Raw genomic sequence first — 11,424 nt, forward strand, 5'->3', positions numbered from 1 at the left:
TAATCTGCATCTCTAACCATCAAATAGTCCCTCTTTCTCCAGATCTCCAATCTTCAGTCCAAAGCTCAAATGGTTTTTAGATTTTTCTTCCTAAAATGGAATCACGGCCTATTCTTCTTCCAAAATTTCATTGTCTCCTCTATGCCACAGAACAGAAACTAAGAGAATCTTTCGCCATCTCTCCCAAACTCCCTTTCTCTCCTCATCCAGCTCTGGCAGTCCCAGACTTAGTGACTGCAGTTTAACATGCCCCGTCTCACTTCACGTACTCTCTCAGTGTGTCATGCTCCTGCCATACCTGTCAACAGTCACATATCTTTCCTCCTGATCTGTAAATTTCCCCACTTAATGTATTTGCACTTAATGTATTTTCTGGATGTTCCATGACTCTGGCCCATTGTGAGATAGTGTTGGAAGGAGACAGGGACTCCTGAGTGAAAGGAGGTTGGCTGTGAGTCTCAGCTCAGCCATGTACTACCTGTGTAGCAGATCTAATTCCCCCATAACTCAGAACCCATTTTCTCATCTGAAAGACAGAGATGATGATACTTTCCTCTGGAGTTTGCTCTGAGAACTAAAGGATATTATGAACACCAAGGTGCCCCAGAGTCTGCCTTACAGCAAGAGCTTAGGGCATGGTAACATGTATTATTATACTTCTTGTGTAGTGATTTCACTCTCTGCATTTCTTAAAGCAGGAAAGCGCTTTCTACTTTCTTTCTCTTGATAAATCGTTGTAGAAATTTTCTTCAAGGGTCATGAAAGGACAGCCAAAGTGAAGATGAGAAATGGCTTTAATGAAACATTGAAGATAGCCCTGATTCCAAATGCTGTCCCTGGATCTAACTTTGATTTTCCAACGTCCTTGAGATGACATCAAGATTACCTCAGAATATCGGTGACAGCAAGAAATTCTGCATCCATCACACATTCATACTGTCACTGTCTAGATATTCAGTCTGATACTTGATCATCCATTGTAAATTCTCAGAAAGAAAGCTCACATTTACCAAAATCTCTGCCTATTCTGATTGGGTAAACTTAACAGAAAACAGAGCCTTTTTTGGGAAATATGATGATTCAGTCAATCACCCAAGAAAATAGTGCCTCCCATGAGCTATGCATAGGTTAGTGCCTGATGGAGATTAAAGCAGCCAGATCTCTGCCTTCAGGCAATTTCTCTTTTAGTGGAGAGGCAACCTAAAAGAAAACAAAACAAAGCAAAACAAAAAAATGTCATCATAGATTATGAAAAGTAGTACAAAGAAAATAAGAGGCTGAGATCTACATAAAAAAAGAGGACCTATGTGATGAAGGGTATATATTTTGATATGATATAAAACATGAAAAGGAGCTAGTGGACAAAGAGATCTCCAAACAGAAAGAACAGCATATGCGAACTTCTGAAATCTTTGTTACTATTGTTACTAGTGAGGATGTTAGCTATTTTGTTGTTGTTGTTATTTTTATTAAGTAGTTATCAGTGATTTAACAGTATCATAGCTTAGTGAAAACGATATATTTCCAAAAGACAACGGAGAAGCATTGCAAATATATTGTGATCCACAGGGATATCACTTAAACAGAATTTAGATATACAATCAAAGAGATAAAAATATTTACATCAATTCCAAAAAGAAAAAAAAAGAAACCCCACAGCAACAACACTGCTTATATAGAAAGAAATATTCAGACCCAGCAACACAAAGTGTTTGCAAATTTTGGCTCAATTTGGCCTCTGTCATTGACGGACTAGTACTCTGTACTGGATTTTTCTTGCTGTAAATTTGCAATCCATCCATATTTAGACATAAAGGAAGCATTAAGCTTTTATTTCATCTTGCACTTATGTTCTTTCTCTCTTGCCCAAATGTCAACCCCATGCTGCTACTTAGAAGTGTAACATAAGAAGTTGTTTTTGAATTGAATTCACAGTGTGAACTACAGTTGAATATAAATGCCATCTACAGAAAAATTGATCACAGGGAAACCATTAGAGCTGTAGAGGGCTAGTCTAATGTTGCTCTGTCATTTGATTAATAGAAAATGATTTAGTCTTTGAAAATTGCCCAGAAAGATTTTTAAAATTAGAAAAATGCTTGTTTGTTGAGTTTACCATTGGCCAACGTGATGTAAACATCCATAGCCTGTGTTTGATATTATCCATGTGACAGTGTTTAAGATTTTCAAGGTAATAGAAATCTCAATGTCATAATAGGTATTTGAAATCCAGTTTAATCAAGTACATTAAGCTCTTGAAACCAGAACAGTTAATAATGTTCATATTAAGCAACTTTCTAAAGCAGCTTTCAGAAACTTTTTATTTAAATACTAGACAAAAAGCATTGGTATTGGAGTCGTCCTCATGGACAAAGATAAGAAAGATGATAGACTATGATAATTTCCCAGATAATTAGCTAAAACTCTACCAGTTTATCTGTCTTTCAAAAAGCATATAAAGAACCTGAGAAGAACAATATTATTAAGGGCAAATCTTATTTACCCTAGTTATATTTAAGAAGCAGATCATTTGCAGACTTTGGAATTGTATTATTACTAACCATCTGCTTTGAACACAATTGAAAAATTTATCATGTCATAAGACCACAGTGGAGAATTGTGACTCTAAGGAAGGAGAATTAGCAGTTACTGTGTTTTTTAACATATACCACTAACCAAGTGAAGAACATTTCATATTTCAGTATATATAAGCTAAAAATCTTGGAAATTAGGAGATTTTTGTCTCATTCCAAAGATAGAAAAACCAGACCTCATGGAAGAGACTAGATGAAATTCACCTCTCTTTGACTTTTAGGCCAGCACTTCCCACCTCCCAGATAGCAAGAGAGAAAAGCATTCTAAATGATCTGTGCCATTGGCCATTCACACCAAGAACTCATTCCTGAAAGAACTCTTCTCATTTTATGTTCATAGAATATTTTATGTATGCTTTGGTAGATGAAGAAACAAATACAAACATTTTGGTGTCATGGCCATAGTCATCAACTCCTTGTCCACATGGTTGATAGAGGCCAGTTCTGTCTCCCAGCCTGGAGCTTCCCCAGTGGATTCATAGTGTTGAAAACAGCGCTTTTACTCTAAATATACAAACAAAATAGACACAGAAATAGATGAAAACTTCAGAGTCCATCACTGCCAGTGACATCAAAGGAGTAAATTTATATTTTCTCCGTATTGATTCTATGATGGTGTTAATGTTAGTGCTTCATTTTAAAGAAAAAGGTCAAAGAGATGTGCCACAAGAGCACACTAGATATTAAAACTATGATATCTCATGAGAATTTTTATATTATCTCTTTTATAACTGAGAAAAAGATTAGAGAAGGCACTCTGGGATAGTTCAGGGGGAATAGTTACAAAACAATTGTTGACATCCAGTCTTTCAGAAATAAATATATTGACGAGCATACACTGAGTGCTTACTAAGTGCAAAACTCTTAGGCCTTTAAGATTGGGCTTATATTGTCAAGAAATGTCCGAGGTCATGTCTAACCCAATTGGCTTGTTTATATTATAAATCATATGAATTGCCGTAGGTTTGGCGATGGCAATTGACCTTGATTATAGGAAAGCATGATGAATAGATTGGCCACATTGTGTCACCCATGTGCCTGCACATGGCCCAGCACATAGTCAATATAACCTGAGAAAATCACTCAGGACTCTGAGTGGTTTTTCCTTAGCCATCTTTTATAGTCATTTATTCCACATATATGAATTCTATGTCCCCTATATGCCAAGCACTGTGCCGTAGTTGGTAATACAGAGTTGGACAAGGCACATGCCCTCAATAAATTTAAAGAAACTCGTGATCAAGAATAGCTATAATTCAATGTGACAAAGTCATTACAAAATATGAACTGAGCCCCACTGGGAGCAGAGGGGGAAACATTTATCTCTTGGCTGTGTCCCCACTGAGGTGTAAGTAACTAGGTGAACAGAATAATGTCCTTATAGGTTTGGGATAACAGGGGATATATGGTAATGCGATGTCAGACACCCTGAGACTTTTCCAGTGTCATATAAGAGAATAAATAGCAGTTGAGTCAAAGCTCTAAAAGAAATCATTTCCATTTCCATCAGTGTTATAATGAGTTAAATATTATGCTCATTCAGCCTCACAAATTCAAATAAGATGCCAAAAACATCTTGCTGGGTAGTTTTATCTTTGCCTCTGCTTTCCAGCCGAATTATTTTTAATCTCTCCAGTTTCCTAAATCTCAAATATAATCATGTGAACTCAAATCTTTGGGAAGCAGCATGTTGTCATGGAGGAACACCAGCTTGGAAATCAAGAGACCAGGATTCTGTTGTGACTCAGTCACCCTTTAACGGCTTGCTTTTGGATAAGTGGCCTCCCAACCTGGACTCTAGTTTTCTTGTATGTAGAAATCTCCAGCTGCACTAGGTCCATTACCTTCGAAGACTCATTCTAAAGTCATCTTCCCTTTTACTTACCATCTTTCTGTGAGACAAACTTAATTTCAGGGAACTAAAAACTGCATTTTGGATTTAAAATAAATGCCTTTTGGTATGATCACCCAGTTTGTGATGGTTTTCTCTCTTCTGGGTTCCCAACAGCTCTGTATTAAATGACATGCATTCTTCTCACTATCTAGCCACAACTGACTAGACTAAGATAAACATGGCCAAATTAAGTCAATCTTCATCTTTCTCCTGGGACTTCTAGGCTGGACTATCTCTGAACAGAGTAGGTTTCAAATGTCAGATATGGAGAACAGTCATGATTTTTGCCGCATTCACTGAGAATAACAAAGAAGTGGTCTATGGCAAGATGAGCATGCAGCAAACATTACCATGGGAAGCAGAAAGAAGAACTTCTTGGCTTTTTGACATTTTTATTTTGTTCCTCTTGAAGCTCTGCTGCATTTTGCCAAGAGTTCTAAGAAATTCTCCTACATGCCTTATAATCTCTTACTGTTTTGCTTATCATATCTCGAGTTGATCATATTACTTAAAGCCAAAGAGCCCTAACTAATACAAGATTAAAAAGGAAAAGACTACTAGGAATTAACACTACTGTGTTGATATGTATAAAAGGTTTGCAGCCTGAATTTGCGTGTCATGCTCCTTGATTGATGACCAAATCAACACTAGATAACAGAGCCCTCCATCTATTTATGTATGGTAAAGTAAACAAACTCAGCAGCAATGATTAATAAATTAATACTGGACATGCAACAAGCCATTATTAATTTATAAGTTTGTCACAAAGATGGTCCCAAATGACCAGAATTTAAATGAATTTGCTTACTCTGATTAGAATTAATATGATATTTCAAATGACACTGAAAACATTTTTGCTGCTTCTATGATAATCATCCAGGACTTATTTTCCCTTTTCTTGTTGATGGGTCATACAGTGACCATAATTAATATTCATTTGAATCTTTGATTATCTCTTTAAAGCTCCAAGCCAACCACCAGCTAACATTGCCTGGAAGCTGACAAACTCTAAATTATGCCTGAATTGGGAGCACGTAAAAACCATGGAAAATGAGTCTGAAGTATTGGGCTATAAGGTGAGTATTTTGTTTTTCCTTTAATAATATCATTTAAGTTACTAAGAAACCAAGAGTGTTACAACCAAATAAGAAACAAATTTATGCATGTTAAAATACAGGAGTCTTTAAAAAAATTGAAAAATACTTAGCATTGCTTCTTTCAGATTCTTCATTAAAAATTTTTATGTTCTGTGGACAGCAATGTGTCATGGAACAATAAGAATTAAACTATAATATGCAATAATTTTTCTTCAAGTGATTCCTCTTGCCATCAAAATATGATGGTGTGTGTGGGTAGTAAGGTGAGTGAGATGAGAATGAAGTCCAAGAATATATTCAAATAGAATTTCTAGAACTTAGGCTGCAGTAGGATATGAGCTTTTAATAACATAAAAAGAATCTAACAAGAGTATAGCCAAGTACCCAGAGCAAATTATTCCCATCAGTGGTAATGGGCAACATCTCCTGGCAATGCACATATTCAGACATTTGAAATGGGTCCAAACTAACCAGTGACTTCACAGTGAGCTCCAAGGATAATAGCCTCAAGCTATTTAATTAATAGAGAAAATATCTATTCTCATTTCAAAAGCATTGGCCAAAGACAAATTTTTTTTTTTTTTTTAATGACTGAATTTAAAGAAAAGTCACAGACTGGATATTCCCATTCAAGGAGTACAGCATTTATTCTGATATGTCTCATAGTGTTCCATGAGAATCTGGACGTTAAAAAAGTGACATGTCCATTTAACTTGATTCACCATTGTATTCAGATTCTGTACCGGCAAAACAGACAGAGTAAAACACATATTTTGGAAACAAACAATACCTCGGCTGAGCTTCTGGTTCCGTTTGAAGAAGACTACTTGATTGAAATAAGAACAGTTAGCGATGGTGGGGATGGAAGCAGCAGTGAGGAAATTAGAATTCCAAAAATGTCAAGTAAGTTGAATCACCATTGCTGTTGTAGATTTTGAATCTAGACAGCTGCGGCATGAAATCTAGGCTCTATGAATGTTGGGTGAAAAAATAAAAGGTCTGTGTTTCCATTTTCAGTTGTGAACAAGAGGTGATGAGTCAAGTTTTCTTTAAATAATCCCTCAAATTTGCAACATGCTTACATATTATAAACAGTTTTATGTTTCTTCATTTGAATCTCAAAAAGAAAAAAAAGCAAAAGAAAACACACACAACTGTGTGTCATTGGTGCAGAATTCATTCTATTGGCACAAAAATCAGAAAGTTTTTCTCTGGGTACTCACGGGCTTCTGGGAGTAAGGATAGAAAATATGGAACACATGTTCTTTTACTCCTATTCCCATTTCTGTGGCAGGCATCACTAATCAATCATGACATGCACACCGAGCTGAGTCACAAATCTCAAATCCTCTCAACACAGTGTTCTAAGCAGGTAACACCAATCAGTCAGATTTAGCATGTAATAATCGTTTATTATTTCTGCTTCAGAGGAATCACTTCCTCAACTGCCTGAAGTTGTAGCTGGGTGAAATCATCAGCCACCACACACTGGCAAATCCTAAGCTGCCCTCCAGTCAGACTCGGCCAGTTGAGGCATTTTTCTTGTTCATTTTTACATTTAAAACAGATATCCTAGAACCGAGAGCTAATGACACTTCCTAAAATTAAGTGTAATGTAAATGCAGCAAGTGTGCTAACACACGTTATTAGAAGAGAAATGATAGTATGCATGAAAACTTAATCTAACAAGCAATTTTGTTTTTTCTCAAGATATTTTGTTTCATTTGTATGTTTTGCAGGTTTGAGTTCCAGAGGAATTCCAGCCTTAGAAACTAGCGTCTACTTCCTGTCAGTTGTCATCATTTTTTACTGTTTTACAATTCAGCCACTTACACGATGAATGAAACCATAAATCTTTGAGAGTTTTTTGAAAGCAAATCATTCTGTAAATAAGCTCTCCAGCCCCCATCACAAAATACATGATTAATACAGACTTGTTTGGAAAGGGAAAAAAAAGTGTATATTATTAAGATCCTGTAAATATCTATGGTACATTAATAAAGCAGTTTTAAAAACTTTTGAATTTTAAAGTTCATACGTGATTACATACATTCAGAAAGTGCCAAATAATCTCTGGAGTTTTAACTGCTGTGGCTTTTAAGTGACTTCTATGGGAAATATAAATAACTCCTCTCGATGATGATGATGAATATGAAATAGGTTGCAGTTATCATGGGGAAGATGTATATTTTTTATATGCTCCAGGCAATTTACTTCAGTATTAAAAATGTTCACCCTACTTGGAAATAAAATGTAATTATTTGTTTATCGTGGGGATTCTTAAAAATGTAAGCTATTCCGAAGGGTGATGATGTGCTTTTACCTCTAAATTAGGTGAGGCTAGGAAATATTCATACCCATTAAAAATGTATATACATGATGTTCTTTTTGACTCACTTTTTTAGGAGTTTCAGGAATAATAATGACAGGAAAAATTGCTTTATGGCAAAGAAAGAGAAAAGAAGGGAAATAAGAACCCATCTAAAACAATCTAACAACTCCGGTATATAACAGGTAACTTCTCACTGCAAAATTTAATTTTTTAAATCAATTTTGAATTCTCCTATGGAAAAAGTTGCCTGACCAAATCTCAGGTAATTATTACAAATTGTTAGCAATGCAAGTGGGCTTGTTTTCATACAATAAATAAATCTAGTAACAGAATTATTTAACCAAGTTTTTGACATTTTGGTCCATATATATATATATATATATATATATATATATATATATATACACACACACACACATATATATATATATATAGTCCATCTTCCCTGCAACTATGAAAATAATCCTACACTGTCCAAGAATTAAAAGATGTTTGCAGGTCGAGTCGTCTCTAAGGTGAACCTATTTGAGTCAGTGGTCCTACTTCTTGGAACTGCATTCTGGAAAAAGCAGTCTGAGAGAAGGTAAGGTTAATGAGTAGGCTAATGCCATTCCATGTGGCCATCCGTTTCCTTCACGAACAGCCTTGAGGAGTTTGGCCTCCTGGCAGTCTGCCCTCAATGCCAGCCAATCAGACTTGATGTCCTGGAGAGCTAGGATTGAGAAATGGTCACACTAGTTTTGCCTTCTTCACATGGTGCGACCTCTTAATTATGTTGAAATATTTGAATTATCCTCACAACCCTCAAATCACACAGTCCTCAAAACTGGATTTTGTCCTTTTCATTTCTGATGTATTTTAGAGCTGTTTAAAATACCCAGTGTAGTCAGCAGCAGATGGACAATGACTTTTCATAGTTCAGAATTTCTCCCCGCCTGAATAGTGTGTCAAGCATACAGTACAAATTAATGAGCCTTATTCTCCTCCATGCCCTAAGATTTGGCTGTGCTTTGATGGAGCAAAATAAATAAGCAATAGCAAATGCTGTTTGGCACACTCATGTTAACAGCTGCCTGTCCACGACACAGCTGTATTGACCAGAAATACCACGCCCACATGGTCTCAGTGGATTCCTCAACTTGGTGAGAGACAAGATTTGTATCGTCCTCCTCAAAGCAGATACTGAGAGTTAAAAATACTATGAGATTTTTGTTTCCACTGATTAAATGAATTAGATACATAATCGTGTGTACAAGTCTGAAGGCAAAAGCAGTTCTTATCAGCAACTCTTACAGGTTTGAAGTTGTGCTTTCACTCATGATTGTAGGAGTATTAAAAGCATGCATTATTCAATATCTAATATTTATCCCATACCAAAATTTTTGGAATCGAGTTTAGCATTAATATTCAATAACATCTGCTTTGTCTCTTGATTGATTTGAATCTCTACTCTTAGTGAGGCCTTGGACACATATTTTAACGTCCCCTTATTGCTAATATTAGGATTAAAGGACATAATGTGCACAAGTATTTAGTGTAATGCATGCAACGTTTAAAACTGTCAACAAATGGAGCCGCTGTCATCTGCTGATATGAACTAGACCCCTAACGGAAGAAATTATTGTATTTCCTTGAGTTCCTAATAGACAATGAAAAGAGATTCAACCTATATTTATGTCAAAATCCAAAAATTTTACAAGAAAAATGAGTAGTCCCAACACTAAATGGGACTAAATAAAGAATGGAACCAATGATGATTACATCAAGCCATTTCAGAAAGATATTCTTTTTTTTTTTTTTTAATGGAGATTTTTTTTTATTTATTTATTTTTTTTTTCAGCGTAACAGTATTCATTCTTTTTGCACGACACCCAGTGCTCCATGCAAAACATGCCCTCCCCATCACCCACCACCTGTTCCCCCAACTTCCCACCCCTGACCCTTCAAAACCCTCAGGTTGTTTTTCAGAGTCCATAGTCTCTTATGGTTCGCCTCCCCTCCCCAATGTCCATAGCCCGCTCCCCCTCTCCCAATCCCACCTCCCCCCAGCAACCCCCAGTTTGTTTTGTGAGATTAAGAGTCATTTATGGTTTGTCTCCCTCCCAATCCCATCTTGTTTCATTTATTCTTCTCCTATCCCCCTACCCCGCCATGTTGCTTCTCCATGTCCTCATATCAGGGAGATCATATGATAGTTGTCTTTCTCCGATTGACTTATTTCACTAAGCATGATACGCTCTAGTTCCATCCACGTCGTCGCAAATGGCAAGATTTCATTTCTTTTGATGGCTGCATAGTATTCCATTGTGTATATATACCACATCTTCTTGATCCATTCATCTGTTGATGGACATCTAGGTTCTTTCCATAGTCTGGCTATTGTAGACATTGCTGCTATAAACATTCGGGTACACGTGCCCCTTCGGATCACTATGTTTGTATCTTTAGGGTAAATACCCAGTAGTGCAATTGCTGGGTCATAGGGTAGTTCTATTTTCAACATTTTGAGGAACCTCCATGCTGTTTTCCAGAGTGGTTGCACCAGCTTGCATTCCCACCAACAGTGGAGGAGGGTTCCCCTTTCTCCACATCCTCTCCAGCATCTGTCATTTCCTGACTTGTTAATTTTAGCCATTCTGACTGGTGTGAGGTGATATCTCATTGTGGTTTTGATTTGTATTTCCCTGATGCCGAGTGACGTGGAGCACTTTTTCATGTGTCTGTTGGCCATCTGGATGTCTTCTTTGCAGAAATGTCTGTTCATGTCCTCTGCCCATTTCTTGATTGGATTGTTTGTTCTTTGGGTGTTGAGTTTGCTAAGTTCCTTATAGATTTTGGATACTAGCCCTTTATCTGATATGTCGTTTGCAAATATCTTCTCCCATTCTGTCAGCTGTCTTTTGGTTTTGTTAACTGTTTCCTTTGCTGTGCAAAAGCTTTTGATCTTGATGAAATCCCAATAGTTCATTTTCGCCCTTGCTTCCCTTGCCTTTGCCGTTGTTCCTAGGAAGATGTTGCTGCGGCTGAGGTCGAAGAGGTTGCTGCCTGCGTTCTCCTCAAGGATTTTGATGGATTCCTTTCTCACATTGAGGTCCTTCATCCATTTGGAGTCTATTTTCGTGTGTGGTGTAAGGAAGTGGTCCAATTTCATTTTTCTGCATGTGGCTGTCCAATTTTCCCAGCACCATTTATTGAAGAGGCTGTCTTTTTTCCATTGGACATTCTTTCCTGCTTTGTCGAAGATTAGTTGACCATAGAGTTGAGGGTCGATTTCTGGGCTCTCTATTCTGTTCCACTGGTCTATGTGTCTGTTTTTGTGCCAGTACCATGCTGTCTTGATGATGACAGCTTTGTAATAGAGCTTGAAGTCCGGAATTGTGATGCCACCAACTTTGACTTTGTTCTTCAATATTCCTTTGGCTATTCGAGGTCTTTTCTGGTTCCATATAAATTTTAGGATTATTTGTTCCATTTCTTTGAAAAAAATGGATGGTATTTTGATAGGGA

The 11,424-nt window shown here is 36.8% G+C and overlaps 1 protein-coding gene across 1 annotated transcript in view; it reads left to right on the forward strand.

The window, feature by feature from the left end:
* Window positions 1–7,557, forward strand: part of CNTN6 (contactin 6) — a 287,198-nt gene extending 279,641 nt beyond the window's left edge. The window contains 4 exon segments of the mRNA XM_045991202.1: window positions 5,452–5,564; window positions 6,320–6,488; window positions 7,325–7,385; window positions 7,387–7,557. Coding sequence (XP_045847158.1) covers window positions 5,452–5,564; window positions 6,320–6,488; window positions 7,325–7,385; window positions 7,387–7,429 — 386 coding nt within the window. The 3' untranslated portion in view covers window positions 7,430–7,557.
* Window positions 7,558–11,424: the final 3,867 nt, after the last annotated feature.

Source organism: Meles meles, chromosome 20 (assembly GCF_922984935.1).
Source record: "Meles meles chromosome 20, mMelMel3.1 paternal haplotype, whole genome shotgun sequence".
Lineage (NCBI taxonomy): Eukaryota > Metazoa > Chordata > Mammalia > Carnivora > Mustelidae > Meles > Meles meles.